Source organism: Callorhinchus milii, unplaced genomic scaffold (assembly GCF_018977255.1).
Source record: "Callorhinchus milii isolate IMCB2004 unplaced genomic scaffold, IMCB_Cmil_1.0 Scaffold3, whole genome shotgun sequence".
Classification (NCBI taxonomy): domain Eukaryota; kingdom Metazoa; phylum Chordata; class Chondrichthyes; order Chimaeriformes; family Callorhinchidae; genus Callorhinchus; species Callorhinchus milii.
In genome coordinates, this window is record NW_024704744.1 from 79683130 (window position 1) to 79699479 (window position 16350).

At 37.9% G+C, this 16350-nt stretch overlaps 2 protein-coding genes across 3 annotated transcripts in view; one reads left to right on the forward strand and one right to left on the reverse strand.

Annotated features, from left to right (window-relative positions):
* Positions 1-16350, reverse strand: part of macrod2 (mono-ADP ribosylhydrolase 2) — a 608721-nt gene that overhangs the window by 533401 nt on the left and 58970 nt on the right. The window lies entirely within an intron of this gene.
* On the forward strand, positions 233-14537 carry flrt3 (fibronectin leucine rich transmembrane 3). The gene is made up of 4 exons (XM_007892289.2): positions 233-295; positions 9572-10405; positions 11467-11575; positions 11730-14537. The coding sequence occupies exon 4, from the start codon at positions 11744-11746 to the stop codon at positions 13727-13729; it is 1986 nt and encodes a 661-aa protein (XP_007890480.1). The 5' UTR covers positions 233-295; positions 9572-10405; positions 11467-11575; positions 11730-11743; the 3' UTR covers positions 13730-14537.

Here is a 16350-nt window from a genome sequence, read left to right on the forward strand (position 1 = left end):
AGCTCTTACCTCACCCACTGCTACACAAGCCCAGCCTACCTGTGACCTCATCAGTCCATTCGACTACTGGTAGACGACGGAGCTTTAACTTCAGAGTTTCTGAGGCTCCTCTCGCCTTATTATAATGCTTCGCACTCCCACTCCTTTAACAGAGCTGGAGGATTGAATAGGCACAGTACAGACAGATATAGTAACTGTTTTTGCTTGCTCTCTACCGTTTCTGCTTAACAAGCTGGAATAATTAGCTGCCTTGTGTACAGGATGCAGGATGCTTGAAGTTTCTCCTTTATATCTGGTAAGTGTTTACAGTTACTCTCGTAACACGGCAACTTGGATTATTATAAAAATTAGGTGGATTTTTAATTTATTAATTGATGTAAGAAATGCTGCCTTGCCAAAGAATAGTCTTAGGAAATCAATAAGACTTATCACATATGAAGGCTGCAAATGAAACAGTATGGAACATTGCGGGCAAGAGGACAGCAAAGCAACCATTTGAAATTCTATACCTTTAGCTTTATGTAAGATAACAGCTCCATTTTTTTCACCGATGTAAGCATCATGATTTAAAACAAAGCTTTCTTTAAGTCTGTCTACAGCAATGTGAACAGACTAGTAAAGCTAGCAATTTTTTCTTAGTTTCCTTGCCTCTGCCTTTGTTCTCACATAACATTTGATACATATCATGTAGAGAATTTCTTAAACACAAATGAACAGATGCTTATACGACAGTGTAGCTTGAAACCTTATTGCTGCTATAAAAAATGCTTACAATTCTAAACAACAGTAACTTTAAGGAAAATCTATCACAACATTACATTTTACCTTTTCTTAATACCTTCAACCAAATTGTCAACATCAGCAAATTCCATTTTTTTTAACTACTACTTTTCTCTTCACACTGAAGTTCATTCATTTTGGGGTATTCTGTGGTGTTAATACAGTTCACATCTAAGATTGAAAAACAAGACAAACACTATGCCTACTAAAATTAAAAAGATCGAGTGAATATGATGTAACCATAGTAAATTGGTGAGGTCGATATTTTTTTTCAACTGAAAACAAATAAGACGGCAAAAGCTAATTAGATTTTAGGCACGGTGTTAAGATTTAGCTCAAGCTTCTTCATCAGATTAGTTCAGAAAGTTTTTTTTGCATGACTAGTCAGCAGCTTTGGTAACTGGCATTTCAGCACGACTTAAACCCATTTTAAAAAGAAAACATCTATGGCTAGTGAAGTCATTGAAGCTTTGCACCTCTATTGTCCAACAAAATGAAATCAAAAACCATGTTGTTCTTGTCGATACTTTAAGTGGATACTCTGCCTGCCTACAGCGAATGGCAAATACAGCCATGGCTCACGCTATCGAGAAAATGCGCTCAAATCTTGTTGTGAATTGTGACTTAGAAAGATACCAGAATTATGTAAAATGAACAGAAGGAAAACCACTACGGGCATCTGTCCCCTTTACAAAAAAACAGCGAGAACCGTACCACATTTAATACCTACAGTGTGGAATGGCACGCATAGATTTTTTTTACTCCCGGGACAAAAAAGCGCAAACTGGCATCTGTACAATGAAAGGTAGTTCAGGCGTGCTTTCCTACGATACAATGCGTTAGTAGCTGAAGTCGACAATCTGAATGGAACAGAGCAAGAAGTTATGCTTAAAAAAAACAACTTCCAAACAATCCAGGACGTTTTCTTTCCTGAGGCAGCTGCAGATTTTTCCTGACAGAAGGTTTTGTCACAATTAAAGTAAATTAAGGTGAACACCGGCAGTAAACATCTGACCAGTGATCTTTATAAGACCAGCATCTCGCAGTGCGTACCACCCCCAAGTGGGCAAAAGCAATGCAAGAGAAACTGCAGCCGTTTGCAAGCACTGAGAAGAATACAGCACTTGAGAGGAATAATAACAAGAGCATCTTTAACCTTATCTGTGAACATGCTGTAAAGTCATACGGTTTTGATTAAACTAAATCTGGAAAAGATTTGGGAATTTTGCAACACTCTGGACCACAACATTCCAATTGAAAGAGGGCAGAATATGAATATGCAAGGTTGAGGTTTGTACTATTTTCTCGACTTTCAAGGGATCTTTTTTAACCCTTATCTTTGTGAAAACAAAAGACTGAATTAATTCTGTATCAAGCTATTTATATAAATGGCAAAAAAAAATATTCCAGCTTAGATGCTTTTTCCTTCTTTAATTAAGAGCGTGGGTCTTACCACTGTTTGTAAAAATAATTAAAATTTCGTTCTAACTGAGGCTGCACTTTTAGCGACCACCTTTAGTGGTTTCTAGTTTATTAACAGCAGTTTCCATCTTGTTAAACTGTGCATTAATTCAGAACTGTTATACACTCCGAACAAAACACAAAGATTGAAGTAGAAGAGAATAGCGAACAGAAAAGATCACACACATTCCAACGTTGTCAGTTAACTTCTTTATATAAACAGGCTTCAAGTTTCAAGACTAATGTAATCTTTTAGTGGCTGAAACACCAAAAAAAAACCATGAGCTCTGAAGGATTAGCAGCAGGAATGGGGTAGGGGGAAGGGAATAAAGAGTGGCAGCAAGAGAACAGACCATGTTAACATTCTTTGACAGATGCACAAACTTTTGTGCAAGCATAACCAACTGCTATGCCTTTTGGGTAGACGCGAGCAATTTGTTAAACCGCTTCTCCATAATATTCCACTGAGAATTTACAAGGGAAAATTTTAAAAAAGTCCCTTTACTTTAGGCAACAAAACTGGCCTTTGTTCTCAATTCTCATGTGTATAAGTACTAGATACCTTGGAAACTATGGCTATATTTGGCAAGAGACCAGAGGAGAAAGAAAAAAAACACAAATATCCAAGAGTTTTATAAACTTAGCTTGTGGTAAAAAGCAAAATGAAGATTACAAAATAGGTAAGGTACTGCCATGTCTAAAATTTTCATAGTTTTACAAGTTAACCAGTTGTGGTATGTATTTCACACAAAATTTACAGGTTCATAATTACAATGAACATTTTTGGAACATGATTAAAAACCTACTTTTTGCAAAGTTTCTTATAACTAGAATTAAACTTGTTAAAATAAGAGTCAGTGCTTCTTCTTGACGAATTACTGTCTCTGCAAAACGTAACTGAGCAATTTATCTCTTATCTGGACACAAATTCATTTACCTTGCTGCATAGAAAGTAGCTTAAGAAATTCACTGAAGAAATGATGTGGTAACCCGATCTAAAACAATAATTCCTCCCCTGTATTGTAATCTGCAAGTGTAATATTTGCTAGTTAAATCAATAGTGGCCCCACTAATAATGCCAAAGAACATAATTAATTATCAATTAATCCTTAAAGGGTAGTATAAAAAGCAGTTAGGCTGAAAAGGACCTATAAACCCATGGAGCTATGTTTTGAGATCTGCTACAGATGGTTGCTCATTGGATTGCTACTGCACTTGTTCCATTGTTTAATTGCAATAAGCTTAAAACACGCTGCTGAAAGCCAAAGTGACGATGTGCATTTTGTTTTATAAATGCTCGAGTTAACTCCGACTTGTAAAGTTAATGAAGCATCAGCAGGTCTGCCCATCATTAACCTCAGAGCACAAACAACATCACTAAGAGGTTGTGGAATTAGTGTGCGATTTTGAAAAAACAGACACATTCATTTCTATAAATAGCACCAACTAGATTAAGGGCACACTTTCACAGCACAAAACCTCCTAGATTCAAGGATTTAAAAACAGATCCAGAGAACCTTCTGCTGATTGACTCTGAACAAAAGGAGGAAACCTCAGAGAAACACGATCATCTCATCGTGGCAACGTCCCCAGATAGTACTGCTCGAAAACATTCCAGATTATTGTGGAGGGAGGCACTGCTTTGCTCAGCCAAGTAAAGATTTAAACAAAATGTCATGTAGGTTTTTTTTGGGGGGAAGAAGCTTTTTTTAAATTGCTTTTCAATGAGAGGGGGGAAAATCCCCTCCCAAATCATTGCATATCAAAGAGTGAAGCTGTTGCAGTCTGTCCAAAGGCTTTCAAAATTAAAATAGCTAGAGGAAAAACAGGAAAAAATAATTGCAATACACCAAAGGCCAGTACAAAAGAGCACAGCAGTTTTCTATCGAGTGTTCAGACCTGCGCCACTGATCTCACATGTGTTAACAAAACACAGGCAAGCATATTCCTATCTTAAGAGTGCACAAAAGGAAAACTGAAACATCAAAAACAATCTTCCTCTTCTCTGTGTTATGATTGGATTTGTTCCAGTTTCTGTAGACATTGCATTTATCAAAACCAAAATGACATCTCATCACTTGATTTTTCATTCATTATCCCTGGCATCACTCACAATTCAAAGCAGATATATGTATACACTCTAATGATCTGTTGTAGCTTAAGAACGTAGGTGGATCAGCACATATGTGAACACAAAGCTGAACTGTTTAAAAGAGTTAAATTAATTGTGCCATAGTGTCAGCTTCTAGGCAAACTGATGGTAAACATACTGACAGCTAATTCATGAAACTATACTTACTGGTTTAGGCTGTACTGCCTGCATTATATACCAATTTATATAAAATTAACTACATGCATTAGGTTAGCGGTCAACTGTACAGTTTAGCTATTGGCTATTTTGTAAGCACATCGCAGATGGTTGAAATCTCTTTCACGGTGAGGCCTTCCCACGAGTGGCTTACATAGTGTTGTACAAGAAACAATAAAACATCCCGTAGCATCTAATTATTTAGTTCACTGATGCAGTAATTTCATATTGATGCCTTATCTTTTGAAAACATTGAAGGCTATGGAGGAATTTTTTTGTTAATAAGTGAATAGAAAAAATCTTTATATACTTGACTGAAACCTTAAATGCAATGCATATACCCATGCAATACTGCAATCATTTGCACATTCATTATGCAAAGCCTGACAAACTGATAATCTCCTGGAGAGGTTGAAACATTTTGTTTATTTTGAAGCCCCCACAGTCACCTATTTAATTATTTTTAAGCAAATAAACTATTTAGACTGATTTAACAAATGCCCCCAAACTGTCCTGAAGGAGGATAGAGGGTATTTAAAGAGAACAGGACATATTTTACTGGACGTACAAGTCACAAACATGGTGCATAACTCATCAATGTTATTCTTTTATTGTCCATGCATTGTTACAGACATCAAAAAGTCATTCTACCTCTAGTGAATGAAAAGGAAGCAAAAATAAAGTGGTCACTTCCTTAGATGCACTTTTTCCCCCCTTCCTCACATCAGGAACCTGGATAGGCATTTTACTTCCACTTAGCATTTCTTATCATGCTTCAGTGATAATTAACGGCTTTACTTAAAATGCACCCTACATTGACTGCTTGACATGGCGCTTCAGAGACCTGACAACACTGTCTGCACAAAAGGGGTCATTTCATTCCATACTGCAAGCTCAGCTATTACGACTCATTGGGAGTGAATGGTGGGCGACAGGTTCAAAAAAGAGGAGACCGAGCACAACAGCAGGATTCCCGATTTCTATTTGGTTAGGATCACTGTAGCTTTTGATATGCAAAGACATTCTTTTCTGCCATCACCATAGATGTGAAAAGCAGGGCAGGGCAGGACATACAATCAGAAGCAAAGCTAAGGGACCCTTTATGAAAACCACAACAATTCAGCTAATCCTCAACTCAGAAATGGTGTCCACTTTCAAAGAGGTGTCATGCCTTTTATCCTGCTGCAATTTGGACGAAAAAAAGGAAATAATTCCTTTGGTACACAATAACTTGATGAGCTTTAGTGCTTTCACCAAAACAGACTGTTTTTACTTTTGGAACAACATTACTGCCAGCAAGAGTTTGCATAACAAACGTGTTAAAAATGAATCGGTTTAAAATCTGAAAGGGAAAATCAAATGCCATTAGACCCTTGGTGTTTTCAGAATTGTGGCTGGTATTGGGTATCAGAGCGACAAAGTATGCTCACTCGCTCAGAGCTTTCCTCTTCCACTTTGAGTCCAATGATTTTGGTTGTAATCTGAAAAGGTTCTCTCACCCAGCTACTCTTGTACAGTGTGTAAATAGATCTTGAAGCCCTGGCAAGTTATCCCTAGAGTACATTAATTGTCACTTGAGGACTTTGATCATATATCAAAAGATTGATTTTTTTTCTTTTTCCTGCAACTTCGTTTGCAGTTTGTTTTCTCAGGGAAAATATTGCAGTAATATCAAGACAGCAAATTCAACCCTACTTTGAATGTTTATACAGCTTTCACGCACTTTAAAGTCACAGTACTACCGAATAATCTGTAGGACTGTATTTACTGTACTGGAATACAATTAGTGATACTGTGGAGGAAGATGTGAAAATACATTGAAATCCAGTAATCAAAACAATTTATTCAGGTTTAAAGTCAGTTTACCAGCTTTCAATTAAACAGGGTTGTTTACTGAGTAGATGCAGAATTACAAATGCTACGCAATTCTGATTTTAAAATCATTTAATATTTGCTTTAGTTTTCTAAAATCTGAACTCATTGGAAACATATGCTTCCAAATACAGTATACTGGACTCAGCATCAACATTCCATTTACAACAAAGTTTTCAGTCTTATACTTTGCATTAATATTGTAATGACAGTGCAAAGTTTTTAAATCTTAAAGTGTATCTGTTCACATTTTCGTTAAAGAAGATACTTTCTGCATTACCTATGCCCTTTCTCTCCCCCCCCATAAATAACTTCACCCACAAAATACTCAGTCAATACACATTACAACATGTAAAGCACTTTGAGACATCTTCCTGACATGAAAGGCGTTGTATCAAATGTAAGGATTATTACTACTAACAATAACTTGTACATCATTCTATTCAGTTTATTATGTAAAATATCTCAAAATGAAATGTATTTTAAAAAACTGCATAAATGTAAAGGACATCATGGTGAACAGAATGATGTATAATTTTAGAAGCTAATCTCCTCAACCAGCTGCCTCAAATCACAATGACTTGTGGAGGAGGCAATACCTGCCATACCTTTGTTATGCAGCAAAACGTTGAAGGAATAGTGTGGAACCTAGTTTCAGATTATGATATAAATGACTGCAGTGCCAATTGTTGGTGACTTGAATGTCTAGCATGACCTGAAGCAGTCACTCCAGTTAATGATGAAAATGAACATTGAACATATGCTAAATTCCTGCCCCATCTATCCTCTTCATTAGCTTTTAACATGCGTAGAATTAATTCACAAACAGCTCCCAATTCACCAACAGGGGTCTAAAATGTAATTGCACCACATACATGAGCCGTTTAGAAAAGCTTTATGAAATTTAGTAGATTCTATTGCATTGCATGAATTACCATCATTATTTTATGCAATGTATTTTCATGATTGCACAAAGCATATGCTTGGAGAGGAAACATCTGCAAGTACTTTTACCCTTTAATCATCCAAACCGTAGCAAGCGAAGTGATCTTATGCCAACAATTAGTATTAAAATAAAATAACATGCAAGTTGAACGAATTAGGAACATTTGATTCACCTTTACTGGAGGCTTATGTATGTTAAAATATGTTAAAATGTATTCTAGTTCACATACCATTTACATTAATATTCTACCTTAAGACTTAAGAGTGGAATAATACATCATTCAGAGAAAATGTTAATCATGATCTTAGATTTATTAAGGTCTCCACTACAGTCTTTTTTTTTTGAAAATCCATCTCTTCCCAAAATAAAAGTTCAGAACTTCTGTATTTGTGATTTAACAAAGGATTTTTTTTTGTTTGAACACTAGTTTGAAGACTTAACCACTAGTTAAGATGAATTGCTTATGTTAAGTATCATCCATTGAAATAAGTTTTCAATGTGATGGAACTTTCATATTTTAAAATATGATTCTTTGGATAAATGCATCACAAGGTACAGCAGTGAAACATATAGACCAGGCAGTTCCCAGCTTTGATCCCTGATCTGAGAGAATTTGCTGATCTCAGTGGAGGTAGTAGTTGGACAAATACTGGATTCAATATCCCGATGTCGGGGGTGGGGGGGTGGGGAGTAGGGGAAATGAAACAGAAAATCCGACAGAAATTCCTTTTATACTTGATCAATATCCACAGACTTTTGTTGGAAAATGTGCAACTGTGGATGTCAGATCAGGGCATGGTTCGTCTTAGATGTAATGTTCGCATGCATAAAAAATCTGCAGACACACATTCTCTCTCTATGTTCACATATGAAGAATGTCGTCTAGAACAAAGTATCAGAACTACAGTGAGAGTGGAGATTCAACCTAGCAGGAGTCAGTGCCTTCAGGGAACAAGAAGGAAAAAAATGTAGTGGCCCCACCTCTAAGTTCCAGGATTCCTTAACTAATACAAAGCACATATCCCTTTTTATATCCCATTCTTCACCAAAACTCTTTTTAAATGCCTCTCAAAAGATTCTTTATAAAAAGTCTTTATTAACAGAGTCCAATATATGTCAATGCTGTCAGGGCACACAGAACTCTTCAACATTCAAGATGTAATGAATTTTCTGACCAACAAACCATCCTTGAATAGCTGAACAGCTGAAGCAGCATAAGGGGACACAACAGCTTCAATAAATCTTCTGATCACTTTTAATTCGAACATTGGTCGAAATTCTAATTTTCTGCATTCCAGCCTTGGGTAACTTTCAGACAAATGTTACGCTTGCCAATTTATGTGGTGAAGTAAAATGATAATTTTATGGTCATGCATTTCAATTTTAGGTCAACAGTATCTACTACCCTGCAATTGCTTGGGTTAAAAATATTGTTTCAAAAAAACATACATTCCAGAAAGAAATGACTGTTCAGAAGCTAAAGAGACACTTGAGAGAGCTAATTAAATACTGTAAAGCAATGTGGCTTTCACTGCATATAACATACACACTTCGCACTCACAAAAAAAAAGCAAAAAGATTTGCAGATTAACACTTCAAAAGTGTAATACTAGCTTTCTTTTCCATTTTCGTTTTAATAAAAAAAAGTGACATTTTAGGTTTCTCAGTTCTTGTGGCGGTTTTATTTCAATGCGTTTCAAAACGAAAACCCTTTGTGAGATTAAGAAGCCTCTGCATTGACTGTCAGGCTGCAGAAGTAATAGCATGCAAAACCTGCAGCATGACTCCATTGCTATTTATAATCAGCCAAGGCAGGTGTCAGCATTTACAAAAATGTTTTCTCCACAAACTGCTGATTTAGACCGATTGCAATTACGCTTTTCTTAAACCACTATCACTGACTGCCGGATGTCTGAAATCAAAAACCTGCCAAGTGATTGCCAAAGGTGGCCTCTAGGGCGAGTTCTTTGCATTAGTAGTACACTCACAACTGTGGCATATTGATAAGATAGATTCATCAGTTATGTGGTAATCAGGGTATTCCATCTCGCCTCTGACACCATTTAAATTCATTTTCCTCATCAACTCTCAGTGCCAAGGGTAATAGATGCCTGAAATGCAGCTTTCAGCTTTGATCATGTCAGCCCCCAAATTCTATCAAAATTGTGTTTTTGGTGTGCTATCCATTGTGATTGTGTTCACAGGCAAACTCAAGGTCAAAGCTCTGCAGAATGAATCTTCACTGAAACCACAAAGGAAGACACCAGGCTACAAAATTTGTCTGGAAGTGGGAAATGTTTCCAAATGGGGAAGAATTAGAGTCGGCATGACCTGACCTCTTCTTTCAGGGACGAGAATCACAGTTTTGACTGAAGAAAAACAGACGTTTCCCAAAAGAATAAGCCGCATTTTCTCAGTGCATGTGGTGAATTTTGCTGGAACTCACTATAAATTTGCAGTCTTTCTCTCCCTCTACCCCCCCCCCACCCCACAATAAAAAGATGGAACACTGAAAACACTACACATCATCATTGGTCAGGCCTCAATCACTGAATGGTTTTCCCGACGTGGAGTTTGAAGTTACTGTTCTCGACCACACTGCAGAAAGGAGCTTTCAAAAGCCACAAAGGACCTAATTCAAGTCACAGCTGTGGAAAACAACAAAAGAGGTCTATATGTGTCAGCTTTTTAATATAAAGTGAAGATTCAAAGGAAGCAAAGCACAATTCCCAAACAGTGAGAGGAAGTTAAAGGATTTCTACAGGCAGAGGGGGTTTTATATTGATTATCTGGCAATCATAGACCTTTGCTGGCATGTTCACTGAAAGATCCTGGAAAAGTCAGGTGGTCTGGAACACAAACCGGGATCAGTTGTGTAAACATCAAGACGACGGGAAATAACTACTGTGCTGGAGGAACTAAACAGGAGAGCTCCCCAGAGGAAAAGGAAGTACAGTACCATCTGAACATGCTAAATTTGATGTTCAAATTTGTTTTTTCTTTGCAAGCACAAGATTTTCTGGAAGCCCCCACAGATGGTAAGATTCTTTTTTGTTAGTTCAATTCATAGGATAAAGTATAGATTGTAAAATAATCCACTGTGTTCAGTTCCACAACAGTGTGTCATTTTAATGACAAAATAATACCAGTTGTGTTTTCAACTGCAAATTGTTATTTTATCCGAGGTGAGGCTTGGAAAAAAAAACATTCCACACATTTTCTTCTTGATGTCAGAGTAGATTGTTACTAAGTAAACACATGTAGATGTTGTGCCTCCTGCTGTGCAGTTAAACACAACACAATGTAGCAACTGGCCTATTTGCCTACAAATACACAGTCACTCCATTTCATAGTAATTCCTTTGAAGCGCTTTGAGATATGATGAGGCGCTATACCAAATGCAAAATGCAAGAACTATAACACAAAGAAGCATGCTCAAGAAACAATATGGTTTATGCCTTACAATTTTCAGCAACAATTTTACATTTATACAGCTTCGTTCACGTTAGGAGGTCGTCTCGAAGCTCTCCACTGAGCCAAGCTGCGGGTGGGGTGGCTGAGGGAGGTAGGGGGAAAGGTTCATCAAAAGCGTAGTCAAAAAGGTCTTAAAGCAGCCTTTAAAGGTGGTGAGGAGGAGCTTGATATATGTAGGAGGATCCCAAATGAACTGTGCCAAGTTTTGGCAGATACAACAGCAACAACAATTTGTATTTAATATAGTGTTGGTCAGGTGGAAAAGTGCAAATTCTGGAATGAGTATGGAAGAGTGCGATGAGACCAAGTACATGTCCCTATAGCACTCACAATCTCTTTAATTCAGCCCTGTTAAATCTCCCGATTTGAAAGTTGGAATGTAAATGGCTTATATTTACTCAAGTCAGAGCACAGAATTGACAGATCCTAATGGAACGTCGTTTCCTTTAAATACTTGGAATCATCAAGTATCCGTGACCAAGACTTAAATCAAATGTTCCTCCTCAAGTATTCTAAGTTCATGCTTAGTGAGAACAAAAACGAGACGACTTACTATAAACAAAAGTGAAGAGCATATTTAGCTTCAGTGCACATGAAACTTTTGTTAAAAAATTGTCTTTTACAGGAGACTGTTGCAAACTAGAAGACAATCGTCAGCCTGAAGTTCTGATCTGAAGATAAAGACACCAAACCGTTTTTCTGGAAGGAAGCTATTCCATAGAAATTGAAATACGGTAGAAGTCTGTTTATAATTATTTTAAGCTCTAGTGCAGGAAATCTCTGAACTTATTCTTTGAAAGTGCACTTAATACAATGCAACTTTTTAGACATGTTCATATTTTCCTATATATTGACATATATATTAATACATATTTTTAAATCCTTAAGGTTTCAGGAATCAAATGGGCTACAGAATAAACATGTCGTCCTTAAAGCTGATCTACAAAATCTGGAGCTTCTTCTTGTTGACTGAGACAGGAATGTTTCTGGGTTTAACACAAGCCACCACCGCAGACCCCTGTCCCTCAGTTTGTCGGTGTGATGCAGGCTTTGTATATTGCAATGACCGAGGTTTGACGTCCATACCTGTCGGAATTCCAAACGACTCCACCACCCTCTTCCTGCAGAATAATCGAATTAAAAATGCTGGAATTCCATCAGACCTCCTGAACTTACTGCAGGTGGAAACCATTTACTTGTACAGCAACAATTTGGACGAGTTTCCTACCAACATACCAAAATACGTTAAAGAACTGCATTTGCAAGAAAACAATATAAGAACGATTACCCTTGAATCACTCGCCAAAATACCCTACCTGGAAAAACTACATTTGGATGATAATTCAGTCTCGGCTGTTAGCATCGAAGAAGGTGCTTTTCAGAGCAGTAAATATCTAAAATTACTTTTTCTGTCGAGGAATCACCTGAGCAGCATACCCCCGGGACTCCCCAAAACTACTGAGGAGCTACGGCTAGACGACAACCGTATCTCTAGTATTTCGGAAGATGCCCTCAAAAGTCTTACTGGCCTAAAACGCTTGGTGTTGGATGGAAACCTGCTGACTAATCGAGGGCTTGCAGATGAAGTTTTTATGAACCTCGTGAACCTTACGGAGCTGTCTCTTGTCCGCAACTCACTCAATTATCCACCAAATCTACCTGGAGCAAACCTACAAAAACTCCATCTCCAAGAAAATCACATTAATCGCATACCATCCAATGCCTTTTCGGATCTAAAGGAATTAAATCGGCTAGACTTGTCTAATAATAATTTGAGTAACTTGCCTCAGGGAATCTTTGATAGCCTGGACAACCTGACTCAGGTATTACTGCGCAACAATCCCTGGTACTGTGGCTGCAAAATGAAATGGGTGCGTGACTGGCTCCGCAGTCTTCCAACTGGGGTTAACGTGCGTGGACTAATGTGCCAAGCGCCTGAAAAGGTCAGAGGCATGGCCATTAAAGATCTGGCGGTTGAGATGTTTGAATGCAAAGGTGTTACATCAGAAGACACTTTCACCTCCATGCTAACCAGCACCGTAAGTTCTACCCAGTTAGCTACCATCCAGCGCCAATGGCCTTCATTTGGGACAAAACAACCAATGGTGAGAAAAACAGACCGAAAGAAGTACAACCATCCCACAGCAGTCCCAGGAACAGCCGTCAGAATTCGCATAAAATCTGTAAGCATTGATACCATTCAAATCACCTGGAGGGTTTCTCTGCCTATGACAGCGCTGCGCCTCAGTTGGCTTAAGATGGGACACAGACCTTCCCTGGGATCCATTACAGAAACTATAGTACATGGGGACAAAACAGAATACTTACTCACAGCCCTTGAACCAGAGTCGTCCTACAGAATATGTATGGTTCCCATGGAAACCAGCAATGTCTATCTGTTAGATGAGAAACCAGTCTGCGTAGAAACACAGACTACTTCCTCCAAGATGCACAATCCCACCACCACTCTCAACAGGGAGCAGGAGAAGGAGCCTTACAAAAACACAAGCCTCCCTTTGGCAGGCATTATAGGGGGCGCAGTGGCATTGGTAATAATTGCTTTGCTTGCATTAGTTTGCTGCTATGTGCACAGAACTGGAACCCCTTTTTCAAAGACTTGTGCATACAATAGGGGCCGGAGAAGGAAGGATGATGATTATGCAGAGGCTGGAACTAAGAAGGATAACTCCATTTTAGAGATTAGAGAAACTGCCTTTCAGATGATCCCAATGAACAGTGAGCACGCAGCAAAGGAGGAGTTTGTAATACATACTATATTTCCCCCAAACGGAATGAGTTTGTACAAAAACAACCATAGTGAAAGCAGCAGTAGCAACAGAAGCTACAGAGACAGTGGAATACCAGATTCTGATCATTCACATTCATGATAATTACAGGAACTGTTGACTTTGAAATTAAGTTACTGCAGAAGTGGCTGTGCAAAACACTGGATTTAGAAAAACTGGAGGAAAAAACAAAAACAAAATGTACATTTGCCATATAATTTATATTTAATGAACTTTATATTAAAAGTTGAGGAATTCAGGTGATTATTGCTGATTGTGCAGTATGGCTACCTGACCATTGATCACAATTCTCTATTTTAGTAATTTCTAGTAATTTGTATTTTTCCTTTGATAATCTTAAAAAGGTTTAAGCGATTGAAATTTCATGTTCTATTGACAAGACTGCTCGTTGACTGTGAAAGTGGGTTTTCTAACAGTGTTGAACGTACAGAGACCTTTTTTTTTAGCCAATTTAAGAACCTTGTAGTTTAAGCACAGTTCCTTTTCCTAGTTATTGAAGGCAGATGTTCTGCAGATAAATGATATACGCGGCGAAGACAATTTTAATTCAGGACGTAATAAGGAAATTAGTAGTTTGTTCCTGCCCGAATATGTTGCACAGAGACAACCATATATCCAAAGAGGAATGTGGCTGTAGCATCTCTTCATTCCAGCTTGTGGTCTACATTATCTGCTATTTCCATTTAGAGTTTGAGCCACTGACTTCTTTGTTGCCACAAAAGGTACTTTTTAAAATGAAAACCAAAGTGCAATGTTAGCCCTTTGGCCAGTCTTGTATGTGCCTTGACCAAACATTGTATTCAGCATTTAAGATTCGGTGATTTTTTTTCATACACATGTGAATAAGAAAAATGTGGTCTTTCTGCAGAATAAAACTGAACAAAATGAATTGCTGCGTTCCTGGTCTACCCTCTCCTTACACTTTCAAAAAAGTTTATTTGAAAAATAACTCTTTAAAATTAACCTAATTAGTTGCAAACTGTTTTCTTTCTAAAGACAATTGCTGGTTAGGTCAGAGCCTTCCAGGAAGGACAGCACTGCCCACAAGTCTCCCAATAAGGCCACATTTTCATACAGATAGTAAACAGATGCTAAATAAACCCTGGAAACCTAAAGAAAACATGATCACTCAATCAGATACACTGACAGATATGCCATTCAACATAACACTAAAATAGTCTTAAATTTGGACACATGGAAAGTTATATTGTCCCCTGCAGAAAAGGCTTGGTAGTATTTTTTTAAATGAATGTAACTTTGTTTTTTTAACCCTGCAGCACGTAACAGTGAACAGAAACAATAAAGGATCAGGAAAAAAGAGAAAAAGTGAAGATTAGCTCAGAGGGAGAGGAATGAGCACTTTGATATTTATATTTAAATGTAAATGTTGGTTTGCGTGGGATGGAAAGCAAAATATTTATAACTATTTGATGAGAAACAGTCTGTAGTATCGTGTGTGCACATATACACACACACAGATTCAAATTAAACCAAATGTTAAACTCACTTAAAAATAGCTGAATAGATCAGCCCTGACAGTGGAATGAGCTGCAGTTTACAGACTCGTTTCAACTGGGCCTTAGGGGCGGCTAAATCAGTCCAACATACCAAGAGTTAGGGAAAAACAAGCCAGGTTACTGGTCGCTCTTCAGCACCCTCTACCGGTTGTGCAAATTTGGCAGTCAAGTCAGAAGACAAAAGCCTGGTCTGCTGATTCTCACAAAGCTCACACATGAATTATGTACATTTGGGCAAGGTACCAAAGGGGACAAAAACAGTGCCTGCGGGTCTGCATGAGGAGGCAGTCAGTTTTAAGTCTGCTTTTGATTTATCTATCTTGCATCTCCAATCTTGTAGTCTCTTCCTTTCCTTTATATTTTGTTGTCCCCTTCCCAGACACATAAGCACAAAACACATCACAACGTCATGCTGCTGCTGCTGCTGAGCCGTCTTGCAGGAGTCCGCCCTTTACAATGTAACATACCCTATAAGATTTTGAATGGTGCAGAGCCACAGAGTTGCTGACCCTTTAGCCAGAATACCATATTTACACCAAGAATTCAAAGACTGCAGTCGCTGCATATCAATGCTGCAAACTGTAAATTTACTGAACTAGGTGTGATACCGGAACATGCACTGGACATCAATATTTCTGCGATTTGCCCCAATGATAGACATGTACATTTTTCAGAGTGTATATTGTCTACACAGTCGAGGTATGTAATGAATTTATAGAACAGTGAAATCTATGAGAAACACTTGGGCAGATTCCCCCCCTCAACTTAAATGCACTCTGTGAAATATATACAACCTTACCGATTAATAATAGAGTACAATGCCTCAAAATCTTTCTATGCTCCCAGCAGTCACCAAAATCAGTTTCATGAGATACATCCATCATTGTTACATTGATCTCCAAAGTACAAAGATGAAAACAATAACGTAAAAGTGATGAAAGCCCATTAGGTCAGTTCAGCTCACTCTGTCGCCCTGCTCAATTTTCAGAATTGTATCCGACAATAACAGTCCAGATTTTACCAAGGGAAAACTAAGAGCTGTATTAAGGGAGAGTGAAACATCATCTCAATGAAAAGCCGTAGCTTTTTTTTCATAGAACTCACAAAAAAGTAACCTTGCTAAGCTTGCTTATCCTATTTAATGAAACGCATGACTGCAGGAAACTGGAAATAAAATGAACATGA